The sequence below is a fragment of the Hemibagrus wyckioides genome, linkage group LG06 (genome assembly GCF_019097595.1).
Source record: "Hemibagrus wyckioides isolate EC202008001 linkage group LG06, SWU_Hwy_1.0, whole genome shotgun sequence".
In the NCBI taxonomy this organism is placed as follows: domain Eukaryota; kingdom Metazoa; phylum Chordata; class Actinopteri; order Siluriformes; family Bagridae; genus Hemibagrus; species Hemibagrus wyckioides.
The window spans coordinates 36283526-36297846 of record NC_080715.1 but is presented as its reverse complement, the minus strand read 5'-3'; the positions used below and the strand labels follow the sequence as shown (position 1 = coordinate 36297846).

Sequence of the window (14321 nt, the reverse complement as noted above, 5' to 3'; positions counted from 1 at the left end):
TTCTGCGCTTAGTGTGACAAAATCTTGGGGGTCAGGAAACAATACAATGTTTTGATTTTTTTTAATTTTATTTTGCCGGGCCTAAAATAAAAATAAATAAATACAATTCAATGTTCACTGGTATTTAAATGGTCATTTGATATGACGGATGTGACTTCCATGATTGAAATGTACTTATTTTATACCACTTGTTCTATAGTGTTTCTCATCAGTAATGCGCAGGTATATAATGCAGTGCAATTCATGGAAATGTAATCTTTCCACTGTTGGTTTTTATAAGACATGTCATTTGTGAATAAATACATTTGAATAACAGTTTTGTTTTGTTTTTTTCTTATTCACGTATCATTAAATCAGGCTTTCTTTGTATAAACACAAGAGCAGAGACTACAGCTGGGTTATGTTGGAAATCTTTATTAGTTGACTATGTACAAAAAGAAAAAACATGCAGGGATTGGAAAAATAAGTGGTTAAAATTTGTCAGGATGGAGCTCCATCTCCTTTTTTATTCGGTTCTCCACTAACATGGACAGATTGGAGTCCGTCACCGGAAGGTTGTAGCTCACAAACACCTGCTTCTTGGTCTTCTTCGCTGCAAGAAAAGTAAAAAAAATATGTTGTAGTAATAATAATAATAATAATAATAATAATAATAGCTTAAACACAAAGTAAAATAAATTGTGGCAACTAAATTTCTTTTAAAAGAAAAAAAAGTTAATGTTTTAGAATATTTTTCAAGGGCCTATCTAATTCTATTTAGAATATTTTTCAAGGGCCTATCTAATTCTATTTAGAATATTTTTCAAGGGCCTACTGAAAAGTCTTTGCAATTAATTTGCATATATTCCAAATTTGCATTTAATTCCACCAGAATAAAAGGTATTATATTCATTATAGAATTCTACAAGAATTATTATTAGCTTATTTAATTAACCGATCACTTTATATCTGAATCCTCATTGGACAATAGAGAAGCTGGTGTTGTCCCTTAGTTTCCCCCCCCATCTAAGTTCAGGATCACAGGATCCCCCCCATCACTGGGCACTTTATTAGGAACACCTGCAGGTATCTAATCAGCCGTGCAGTGTATAAACTGCCAGCTGCCCCAGCTAATGTTCACATCAACCACCAGAACTGGGGGGAAAAATCTCAGTGATCTTCACTGTAGTATGTTTGTTGGTGCCGGTTTTGGTTTGTATTTCTATACCTACTGATCTCCTGGGATTTTCACAAACACAACAGTTTCTCATCTAGTTCTACAGTCAGAAACACTTTGAGGTCAATGGAGGATGGTCAGACTTGTTGGAGCTACAGTAACTCAGATAATCACTCTGTAGTATTGTGGTGAGCAGAAAAGCATCTCAGAGCAGAGAAACAGCAGAAGACCATATCGGGTTTTAATTCTGATAGCCAAGAACAGAAAGCTGAGGCTGCAGTGGGCACAGACTCACTAATCTGAGGCTCACGGATCAGAATTTGGGGCCCATCCATGGATCCAACCTGCTAGTCAACAGTGCAGGCTGGTGAAGGTGGTGTAATAGTGTGTAAATGTTTTCTAGGTACACTGCTGTATCTCCATCACTGAGCATTTGAAGGCTTCAGCATGGAGGAGTTGGTGATAAATCTATAATGAACTTGAAATGTTCATTCATGAAATGTTGAGCTCCTGGTTACACAACTCCAAATGACTGTAAATGACTGTAGAAAGGACATTATTCGTAATCACACTCTCTGGTGTTCATAATCATTTATAATCACACTCTGGTGTTCATAATCATTTATAATCACACTCTCCGGTGTTTATAATCATTTATAATCACATTCTCTGGTCTCTTCTCAGTCTGGTTCCTCTCAAGGTTTCTTCCTCATATCATCTAAGGTCACCACCGTCGCCTCAGGCTTGCTCATTAGGGATTAATACAAATAAATTGAAATATAAGTTTAATATTAATCATGAACTTTTTGTACTATATTTCTTATGTTCTGTAAAGCTGCTTTGAGACAAAGTCCATTGTAAAAAGTGCTATACAAATAAAACTGAATTAAAATTTGACTTGAATGCCACAGAGTATTTGAGTGCTGTTGCTCAGAGTATTTAGGTTGTTGTATCTTCTAAAGCGTGATGATGCACAAAACACGCTTCTAAAGCGTGATGATCACAAAACAAACTGAATTCATGAAGTTCTTCCAACTTTCAGATGTGGTAGAAAGGGAGATTCGCATCACAAACATGATCCAATCGTATCGACAAGGAGCAGAATTTGTTTTAAACATCTCGTGGAGTCGATGCCATGACGAACTGGGGTTGTTTTGAGAGCATTGTATGAGTACAGTGTTCCTAATAAAGTGCTCAGTGAGTGTACAGTGTGTTACAGTGTTCATCTCTTACTCAGTCTCTGAGCTAAGGAAGTTGGGGTCGTGTCTGATGAATCTCCCAAAACCAGTGTAGACAAAGGCATGGAGTCCTAGTATTAAAAACAAACAAACAAACATATTAGTATAAGTCTAACTTTATTTTCAGATCAGATCTCAGGAAAGTCTACTGAGATCTTAGAAGGTCTTAGCAGGTATCTAAACACACATGATTAAACCGAACTAATTCATAAACAGTTAGTATACAACTTACAAATCTGCTGTCCATGGAAACAGCCAGGTTTGAAAGAACAGGACTGGTTCCGACCCAAAGCAAAAAGCCTCCACTGAGCTTCATCACATGGAAATGCACCACCTGCTCCAAAAGCTTCTCAGAAAAATCATGAACACTGATGCTCTCTGTGGAAGCCTGGCTACTACATTCACCGTTCTCCATAGCACTGTACTCTTAATAACTCCTGATAATATCAACGATGAGCTTAAAAGAACCGAACCGAACCGAACAAACTACACGCTTGTCTTTTCAGCACAAAAACGAAACCTCCATGCGAGTCACTCTACTTCTTCAGGGACTTTGTTTCACGGGGCGCTTGCTGTTTGAGCGCCATCTCCTGGTGGATAGGAGAAACGCACAACGCTTTAAATGATACAGGCATAACATTATGACCACTGACAGGTGCCGTGAAAAACACGGATGATCTCCTCATCATGGCACCTGTTAGTGGGTGGGATATATTAGGCAGCAGGTGAACATTTTGTCCTCAAAGTTGATGTGTTAGAAGCAGGAAAAAATGGACAAGTGTAAGGATTTGAGCGAGTTTGACAAGGGCCAAAGTGTCCTGGTCAGCCTGGTCAGTGTATCAAAGACTTAATATATAAATATTCTGGAAAATATTCAGATTTTGATTAAAACACGTTTTAAAACCATAATTTCAGCACAACTTCATTATACACTTGAGAAAACTCCTTCTTCTGGGAGAAAAACTCATAATGTGCACTTTCCAAAGAAAAGAGCAAAGGTGCTGTAGGCTGATATTTAGACATGTCTTTAGTGTGTGTGTGTGTGTGTGTGTGATTGTGCCAGGGGATAGTCTCCAGGTTCACAGTGACCCTGTGTAGGATAAACAATAAAGATAATGGTTGGATGGATGCCACAGCTGGACAAAGAATTAGCGACGCTGCTCCCGGATGAAAAGTTATGATAACACAATCTGTGTAAAGCTTGAATTGCTTTATATAATGAATAAAGTACAGATGTGAGCGTGTATGAGAATCAGTATGAACTGAATGTCCGGTCTTTATTAAGTGTCATAACTTAGCCTTCAATTTGATGTCCTTGCTAATGCAAATGCTAATTCTCGTTCTGGGGACAAAGCATAGTGTACAGGTGTGGGAAGAGGGGAAAAAGGAAAACAGGTTGATGGACTAAAAAACTCCTGGTATTTAACAGTCAGAGGACTGCTCTTTGCTACTCTGGACTAATCTAATAACATGAGTCTGGTTCCTTTAATCCTTTCTTCCTCATGATGTCTCAAGGAGTTTTTCCATGCCACTTTCCTACCTATAGGTTTACTCATTAGATATGAAGGATGGATGCTGGCTGGAAAAAACGAATAGGATTTTTATATATGAGTGTTTATATATGTATTTATGCAAATTAGGTGTTTGGGATTGGCGTTGTTTGTCTTTGATGCTGTTTAGAAAGAAATACTAAAAAAAAAAATACACAACGCTAACACCATGCTAACGTCCACGAGGTAACTACCAGACATCAGGGTTTTTTTTTTTGCCGAAATAAATCTAATGTTATCTGGTCAGATGTGCGATTGACTTGATCAAGAATTTCACCACATTTCTGAGCCCTGAGAAAAGAACAGAAAACAAAAATGTCTGTCAACTCGAAACTCACTTCTAATTAAAGATTAAAGGTAATCAATACAATGCTTATGCAAAGCTGGTATTCTGGTAAACCGCCTACCTTCGTGTGAAGGGTATTTCTAAAATCTGCTGTAGCGTTACGCTAGAATATTTCCGTTTGTCAGCTAAAATCTTGAAAGTTTGAGGAACAGAATTTTTTTTTTTTTGTTATATTGGTCCTGTGTTGGAAAGCTGGATAAAAGTACATAGTCTACAAGTGGAGGTTGATATAAATAAATGGTATAGATGTCAGACTATTGGCTAAAAACGGATGCCTTAAAGCAGGACCCATGCACAACAGCACCACTTTTGGTCATAAGAAAATTGCACACTGATTTGAAGAATTGGCGCTGGGGCTGATTTCTTTATAGCTCAGCTCATAGATTCATATCAGGGGATTTACACAGACTGAAACATTTCCTTATTCTTCATTTAGGCTGATTAATGTTTATTAGGAGTTCCTGTTCTCCAGCTAATCAGCTAATCATGCAGCAGCACTATGCACAAAATCATGCACATGCAGGTCAAGACTTTCTGTTTATTTTGGCATCAAATATCAGAATAAAGGTAAAGAAAAGCCTGATTTCTGTCACTTTCATCAAGGTGTGGTTGGTGGTGTCCGATGTGCTGGTTTGAGTATTTTAGAAACTGCTGATCTCTTGGGATTTTCACATACAACAGGCTTTACACAGAATGACGTAAAAAAAAAAAACATCGAGTGAGTGATAGATCTGTGCGTGGAAACGCTTTAGTGAATGAGAAGCCTGAGGAAGGATGATATAGTAAGTCAAATAATCACTCTTTCCAAGCGTGGTGAGCAGAGAAGCATCTCAGCATTCACAAAACACTGACCCTTCATGCTAATGGGGTGCAAAAGCATGAAATAACTGATGTTTGAACATAAACTAAAGCATGATATAGAGTATATAAGTAGATGTGATCATTTTGTTTACTTGAAATTCTTGCTTCATGTTCTTGCTAAAGCCTGGTATCATTCAAACATTTTTTCTAATGTTTCTTGATAAGATTTTAAATCAGATAATCCTGAAAACTGTTAATGCCTCTAGCTGAAACGTTATATTTTTCAGCCTCTATCTCCAACTCTATCTACCCCAAAGCTCAGGGATATAGTCCATCTCTAGTCCATGTTCGAAACAGAAGTCTTGAAATAAAGTGTCAAAAATGTAAGGAAGGAACTCCAGCATTTTCTTCATCTATAGCATTTTCAGCTGTTTGAATCTGGTGGTCTGTTTATTAAATGGTCTACAGATTCATTTTCATGATAGAACATTGTTTAGAGCGCTGTTATATGACTCAAAGGCAATCGATTCATGTATGTAGGAATTTTTTTGTAAGTTCACGGTTATGAGTTTGTATGAGTTTCTGCAAGAGTTGATTAGGTGGTTTCGGTTCTGGTTGGTTGCTTGAGGCCATATTTGGTGACATGCTGGACTGCTCAGGCTTTAGTATGCGTTAAGTCACCTGCCGCTCTCAGTCACACGATTTCTGTACATTTTGGAACTGGTCATGAGTAGTTTTCAGTTACTTCCTGGATTATTTTTATGTGTCTGTGTCAATGTGTGTGTGAGGCAATGTTTTGAAGACCAAATGTCCCTTCAAAGATAAATGACCTTTTTGAAGATATTTGGCATTTTCCTTCAGTTTAAAAGGTTATGTGCTTTAAAAATGTTATCATCTTGACAAGAGGATTGTACAAACCTGTGTGTGTGTGTGTGTGTGTGTGTGTGTGTCTGAGGGGGTGTCCCTACTGAGCTGTGAGCCTCCCTTGAGATTTAGCTCTTAGAGGGTCAGTGGAACATTTGTGTTAGCTTGTGTGTGTGCGTGTACGATGTATATGTGAGAAAAAGTCTGGGGCTTTAGGGGATTTTTGCTTACACCTGCGAACGTTTTGTAACGTAAAGTCTAAAAACCATTAAATCACTTACTCAAGTCATGTCATGCCTGCTGTTTGCTGATTCATTTCCACAATTAACGGAATGTGATATTCAGCCGAGGAGAAGCTTTCTGAGAATAGAAATGACCTCCATGATCTGAAATTTCAAATTTATCATCCTGAATTGATAGATTTCTTTAAAGCTGCTTGGTACGGGTGTTAAAACAAATAAAATCGAATTGAAGTGATGATTATTAAATCAGGAAAGAACAATATACCTCTTGTTGTGACTCTTTAGTGCTTTATTGAAGTTCAATAATTTCCAGACTTGTGATGATGTTTGTTCCAGATGTGCTGTCATTCAAAACAACATATTACTACACTATTCTAAAGGAATACTTCAGCTCATAATGACTTATTATTCCTGCATGAATAATGTCTTAAGGGAGATGTTGTGTGTGTTTTTTGCACATGCCTCTGTGACCCTAGCATCAATATGACATCCTTGTTAGATCAATGGGCAAATATTATATAATTAATGAACAAAAATAATAAATGAATGAATTATATTATATTATTTATGTTAGAATTATAAGGAAAGCCACTCCAAGGCCTAAAGACAGGCTATGAATCTTAACCAAGGTGCTCATGCACACTCACAACATACATAATCCATATTTTAAATATATATATATCAGATGATATCAGTGTTAAAGGTGAAATAACTTTCTATAGAGTTGATTTGATGTTCAACTTTCTATAAAATAATGATTAGGTCCATCATCAGTTAAGAATGAATGCTTGTATAGCAGAAAGGCCTTTCAAACATCTGTCCAAAGTACATGATCTCTGGCTTCCTCTCACACACCACATTTGATTAGGACATTTACTGTTTCTTGCTTTTGGAACAAGGTGTTGGACTCTTTTAGCAACACTGGTTTTCCGGTTTTTCTTTCAGTTCAAATGAAAAAAGGCTGTGAGCATGTTTTAGTATGTGAGAGCAAAAACATGGCAGCAGCTGTTGTCAGGATTTTTGGAGAGGGGGGCAAAGGGCGATGTTGCTGGGTAAAAATGTCAAATAAGCAAAATGACCTGTTCTGTTGCGATTGGTGCATGTTTGAGGTGTCGGTATTATGTATTTATATCCATCTACGGGTCGAGTAGACATTTCCTTTCGTTGGGTTATTATTTTTACTACTAAGAATGATACAATCAACACTTGGACTTGATATTAAGGTTATTTAGTTATTTGAGGAAGGTGAAGGTGTTAACATTGCTAATAAGGGTTAGACTTTTATTATATAATTTTAGTCATGCACATGTATATATATATATATATATATATATATATATATATATATATATATATATATATATATATATATATATATATATATATATATAAATGTATATATATAAATATATATATATATATATATATATATATATATATATATATATATATATATATATATATATATATATAAATACTATATACTATATTTAGTATATTTTATATACTATAAATACTATATTTTTTTATAGTAATGGATAAAAAAAGGTCCAAGTTTATGTATATTGTTTGACTGGGCAGACTGATAAACCTGACACATGTTCCATATCAATAAAATCAAGGATTTTTTGGAAATGTTAGTACTAGCTGACCAGGCTATTCTATTCTGCGTGTGAACTGTTTTGTGATTGTAAATGCCGTGTTGTTTTGAAACGCAATTCAAGAGAGAAATTTTACCACTGAAAAATAAACCTGAAAGTGTGACTTTCTTCTCCCTGTTCTGAAGGGCTCAATGGAAAATGGAAAGCGCAACAAATTTCACTTAGGCTATGGCTTTCCAAAATAGATAAGATGTTAGTGTGGCCGAGAGAGAGAGAGAGAGAGAGAGAGAGAGAGAGAGAGAGAGAGAGAGAGAGAGAGAGAGAGAGAGACGGAGGATGCAACGGAGACAGAAAGAGAGACAGACAGACATGCAGACAGTGAGAGAGAGAGAGAGAGAGAGAGAGAGAGAGAGAGAGAGAGAGAAAGAGAGAGAGAGAGAGACGGAGGATGAGACGGAGACAGAGAGAGAGACAGACAGACAGACATGCAGACAGTGAGAGAGAGAGAGAGAGAGAGAGAGAGAGAGAGAGAGAGAGAGAGACGGACGGAGGATGAGATGGAGACAGAGTGAGAGATAGAAACAGACAGAGAGAGAGAGAAACAAATAGAGACAGAGTCTGACAGAGAAAGAGAAAGACAGAAACAGAGAAAGACAGAAAGAGGCAGAAACAGAGAGAGACAGATACACATTCAGACAGAGACAGACAGAGATGGAGAGAGAGAGAGAGAGAGAGAGAGAGAGATGAAGAACGAGACAGAAACAGAGACAGAGTGAGAGAGAGAAAGAGACAGTAAGAGAGAGAAACAAATAGAGACAGAGTCCGACAGAGAAAGAGAAAGGCAGAAACAGAGAGAGAGAGACAGACAGAGAAAGAGAGAGATAGAGATGAAGGAAGAGACGGAGACAGAGTGAGAGACAGAATCACAGAGAGAGAGAGAGAGAGAGAGAGAGAGAGACTAACAGGTTAATGTGAATAAAAAATAATAAGCAACGTTTTTTGTTTTTTTTAATGAATTCCTATTTACTGAATAAAATCATCAAATTTATAATTAATATTTCTTATCTGATGTTACAGGATCTTGAGGTTTCAGAATGAAACTGTGTTCAGTAGGAAAGTGAGAGGACGAAAGAACAGATAAGGGCAAGAAGAGTCTAGAAGAAGTAGATCATAAACTCCAAAAACCATATTAGATCATATGTTTCAGTTTCTGTGAAACAAAACAATTGATAAAAAACACTGTAAAAAACAAAAAAACAGTGTTTATGAGAAGAGTGGAAAGAATATTGAATGCAACATTAAAGTGGAAATAAATAAAATATGGAAAAACTTTAAACAAGACAGTAGCTAAAGCAAAATGAAGAAAACTTTTATTTGTTTCATCAGAAACTCACGACCCAGAAAAATAGAAATCTGAATATATTCTGCATAATAAAATACACAGAAATATACTGCAAAAATGAGTACTTATAAATAAATAAATAAATATTAATAAACAAACAAACAAATAAATAAATAAAAATAAAAATAAAAAACAAAAAAAAACAAAAAAAACAAAAACTCAAAGAATTATTGTCATTTCTGTTTTTTTTAACCATGTGAAAAGCTTTTTTTCCCCCTACATAATGCACCCTAACATCCTGCAGTTACACATATTTATATTTTATATTAATACAAATATAGAATAATACTCTTTATATTAATGTTATAATTAAATAATTATTTAGATTATATTTCATTTTTCTTCTTAGTTTAGAGTTTTTCTCTTCAGGAAAAAAAAAAATTCAGATAATGATATCCTTTTTTTTGAAAACTTGGTGTTGTAGTGAAGTGTAGTCTATCTGCCTATTATTATTATTATTATTATTATTATTATTATTATTATTATTATTACATCCTTTTCTTCACACATTGTATTAACTTGTAACCACCCGCATGAAAGAATGAGCTGTGTGTATTATCTGAATATCTTCGTTGATCTTTGGTATTGCATTGACTCAGCATGTTTTTGAAAGCCGTCATAAATGCGCAGCGTAATGATAAGAACAGGTGGCCTGCGGAAGGGGTATGGTTCATTTGAATACCTGACTGGCAACCGCAAGATGTAGAGATTTCTGGGAAAATCATTCGGTGAGAGAAGAGGGAGGGGAAGCAAAGAAATTAGCAGTTAGGTTGACAGCTAATCTTAATAGATAGATAGATAGATAGATAGATAGATAGATAGATAGATAGATAGATAGATAGATAGATAGATAGATAGATAGATAGATAGATAGATAGATAGATAGAAAGAAACATACATACATACATAGATACATAGATAGACAGACAGACAGACAGACAGACAGACAGACAGACAGACAGACAGACAGACAGATAGATAGATAGATAGATAGATAGATAGATAGATAGATAGATAGATAGATAGATAGATAGATAGATAGATAGATAGATAGATAGATGACTTTAAACACTTTTAGGTAATGACTACATATCATTTGGTTAAGACCCAAAAATGAACAAATGTTATCTCAAAAAAAATTTGTCATACTATAAATGTAAATAATTGTCATTAATAATTGTGAAAGGTTTTTTTTTTTTTAACACAAGCACACAAGAACATTTTCACACTTGTTTTGATAGAATTTAGTTTGAAGGGGTAAAAAAAAAAATCATTCATTCGTTCATTCATTCATTCTGGTTAAGCTGAAGCTGGATAAAAATGCATAAAAACACAAATAAAGGAAAGAAAGGAAGGATGGAGGGAAGAGAGAGAGAGAGAGAGAGAGAGAGAGAGAGAGAGAGAGAGAGAGAGAGAGAGAAAGAAAGAAAGAAAGAAAGAAAGAAAGAAAGAAAGAAAGAAAGAAAGAAAGAAAGAAAGAAAGAAAGAAAAAGAAAGAAAGAAAGAAAAAGAAAGAAAGAAGGAGAAGGAAATTTTGATTGAAAAAAGATTGATTGAATGAATGAATGAATGAATGAATGAATGAATGAATGAATCAATCAATCAATCAATCAATCAATCAATCAATCAATCAATCAATCAATCAATCAGTCAGTCAGTCATTTAATCAATTTAAAGTATATTTTAATGATTTGGAAAGACATTGCATCAGCCACACTGAGAGAGAGAGAGAGAGAGAGAGAGCGCGAGAGCGCTAAATGCTGAATGCTGAGTAACCATCAGGTCTCAGAGGAATCAGGGGTCCGGGGTTCAGATCTAGTCATCTCTGGACAAATTGTATTTAATAGCAGATGTGACTCAAACTCAAGCGGAAAATATGCAATGTCACTGAACTTTCAGCGTTCAGCTGTGGGGAATTTGGGTTTTTAGGTAATTCCTATGACACATTTGCTTCAGAACATTTAGGAATATATAATGTCTCTTCAAAAAGAAAAAAAAAACTGTTTCTGTTTTCAGAAAACCACAAAAATGGCAATCATTTCTGATTCAGAATCATGGTCCTGTGCGTATTGTACAAAAGTCTTAAAAAAAGAGACAGATTTTATCATTATCATTAAGAATAAGTTGATGAGTTAAATCCAGGTGTGCTCGGGACAGATACATGAGCTCATGGTACCAGATGTTTTCCAACACTAAGAATTAAAAAATATATTTAATTAATGAAATAAATTAATTTTGTAACTGGTAGACTGCCTTCTCGTGCGCGTTTGCGCTCTCTGTATGTGTGTGTGTGTGTACGTGCATGCATCTATAAACTTTGGTGGAACCCCTGGCGCACATCTGGCCGCTGCTTCTTTGAGTTCGAGTGACGCTGTGCCCCTTGCAGGCAAATCATCAGGAAAGTTGCGGCTGAAATTTGAACGAGAGGAGTTTCAAATGTCAAAATATCTGCGTGAGAGTAAGGTGAGAACATTGTTTTGCGTAAAAAGCTTCATAATTAGTGCATTAAATGATAAGTAGAATACAAATAATACTATATGTCAATTTATTATTATTATTATTATTATTATTATTATTATTATTATTATTATTATTATGACGATGATGATTATTATTATTGCTGATTTTTTTTTCTCTATAGGAATGGCTGGAATCTCGGGTAACGGGAAGCTTCGTCAGTGGCTAATTGAGCAGGTGGACGGGGGGAAATACCCCGGGCTCGTGTGGGAGGACCGGGAGAAGAGCACGTTCCGTATTCCGTGGAAACACGCCGGCAAACAGGATTATAACCGCGAGGAAGACGCGGCGCTCTTCAAGGTGCTCTTCAAAAACTAACCTAAACCAAGCCAAGTGTGATTGATCGATCGATTTAGTGATTGATTGATCGATTGTTATTCTTGTTCCTTTCCTACACACATCAGGCCTGGGCGCTGTTTAAAGGCAAATATCGCGAAGGCATCGATAAACCGGATCCCCCGACATGGAAAACGCGCCTCCGTTGCGCGCTCAACAAAAGCAACGACTTCGAGGAGCTGGTGGAAAGAAGTCAGCTGGACACCTCCGAGCCCTATAAAGTTTACAGAGTCATCCCAGAGGGCACCAAGAGAGGTGAGTAAGGACGCACTATTTTTTATTTTATTTTTTACACCTTTGGAACCTAATTATTTGAATATTTGCGTATATGCGGCTTTTAAGATTAAAACGGTGCTCTTCTTTTACTTTTTATCTCAGTGTCCTGTGAGAGGACGTCCACAATAACAAGCTCTCACAGCTTCCCACTGTACCCAGCATACACATCTCTGCAGAGTCAGGTAAATTTTATACTTTTTATTTTTTATAGAAAATATATATTTAAAAATAAAAATAAAAATCCTGAAAAATAATTTAGGAGAAGATTTAGTATTTGAAATCTGACGCTTTCTTCGCACAGGTTTCTAACTTCCTGTCTCCAGCTGAGAAAGGATGGAGAGATTTACCAGAACAACCTCAATTTCCAGATTTCTATTATCCCTACAGTCCAAACTCGTACACCGCGTCCTGGGACCCAGGTGTGTGTGTGTGTGAGACAGAAAGGATGCATCAGGGTGCATCTGCTTCCCTTATAATATCATTTCAGCATATATTTATGTATTTTTTATTTATTTATTTACTGCAGTTGGTTATCAGATCAACAACTCATTCTACAGCTGCAGTGGTTTTGACCCTTCATCATCTACCTTTAACTTTGAGCAAAGCATGAGATCTGCAGCTTTCTCTGGTATGTACACAAAACCTCTCTCTCTCTCTCTCTCTCTCTCACACACACACACACACACACACACACACACTTCCACATTCCCTTATCCTAATTCCTCCTGCATGTGCCAGATCCCAGACTGCAGGTGTCTGTATTCAGTGGGGATTCTCTGATCAGGGAGGTGACGGTGTGCAGCACAGAGGGCTGCAGGTTGGCTCCTTATGAAGAGAACCAGAATTACGGAGGCCCTGAACTGGTGCAGCTTCCTCAGTTTGAAGACACAGAGCTGGAGCGTGGTGTATTGATATGGATGGCTCCTGATGGACTGTGTGCCCGGAGGCTCTGCAATGCCAGGGTCTATTGGGAGCTAATGCCCAACACCAACGGGGAAAAACCTAATAAACTGGAAAGGAACCAAACCAGCAAACTCCTGGACATCCAGCAGTTCATGGCAGGTTAGAATAAACTGTATACTCTTTTAAAGTGAGTATTTGTTTTTCAGGAAACGTTAAAGATCCTTTGGCATTTGAGATCAATCTGTAGATTCCAGAAAGAGGAAGAAAAACTGCTTGGGTTTTTACCCTATTAACCGTCTTTGTCTTTGTCATTTAGAGCTACAAGGCTATTATCTACAGGCACGGCCTCCTCCTTGTTTCCAGGTGCTTTTGTATTTTGAGCAGTGCCATGATGTCCACGCTCACAGGAGGCCCTTAACAGTGCAGGTACATACAACCTTCCCATTTCCCTGGGCACTGATGTGATACTAGGTAACTTGAGATGAGAAGCAAAGAACGGTTACCATGACTTTTCACCCATAGGTGGAGCCACTGTTTGCTCGCCAGTTGTTCATTCTGAGTCAGCAGAGCAGCACACACCACATGAGGGCCCCTGATACCTCCCCACTGATGTGGGAACAGATGCCTCCTTCTCAGCAGAACATCTACACAGGGAGCTCCCATCAGCATGACACCCTGCAAGACTAAATACCATGTAACACACAAGTGAGAAAGTGACATTCCATTATGCTTGCTTGATTGCATTAGGAGAAAATATAATTATGTACGTCTACAGGAGATACTGTGAGATTGTCTACCAGGAGTGAGATTCTTTAATTACTTTTGTTTTTTCTGTAGTAGCATTATTGTAGTTCTATGGCATCTCATGGACAATGCATGCTTAGACTTGCTGATTTGTTTAGATTCTTACTTACTGCACTGAAGGATAAGTTTGAAGATGTAGAAATATTGTAGCTTAAAGGAGATTTACTATGTTCTAAAATGATTTGATGATCATGATGTGTAGCGATCTTTTTTGTAATTAATTTAAAGCATTGTCAGCTGCAGTTCATTTAAAAATAAATTCAGAAAATAAAATGGAGTCTCATG

General features: G+C 36.7%; 2 protein-coding genes across 2 annotated transcripts; one reads left to right on the top strand and one right to left on the bottom strand.

Moving 5' to 3' along the window:
* Positions 1-398: 398 nt before the first annotated feature.
* Positions 399-2959, bottom strand: psmg4 (proteasome (prosome, macropain) assembly chaperone 4). The gene is made up of 3 exons (XM_058393419.1): positions 2627-2959; positions 2390-2465; positions 399-592 (listed from the first exon to the last, which is right to left on the bottom strand). The coding sequence occupies exons 1-3, from the start codon at positions 2807-2809 to the stop codon at positions 471-473; spliced, it is 381 nt and encodes a 126-aa protein (XP_058249402.1). The 5' UTR covers positions 2810-2959; the 3' UTR covers positions 399-470.
* Positions 2960-11549: 8590 nt separating this feature from the next.
* Positions 11550-14272, top strand: irf4l (interferon regulatory factor 4 like). The gene is made up of 9 exons (XM_058392487.1): positions 11550-11663; positions 11842-12017; positions 12122-12308; positions 12432-12511; positions 12631-12748; positions 12856-12957; positions 13068-13391; positions 13549-13658; positions 13755-14272. The coding sequence occupies exons 2-9, from the start codon at positions 11844-11846 to the stop codon at positions 13917-13919; spliced, it is 1260 nt and encodes a 419-aa protein (XP_058248470.1). The 5' UTR covers positions 11550-11663; positions 11842-11843; the 3' UTR covers positions 13920-14272.
* Positions 14273-14321: the final 49 nt, after the last annotated feature.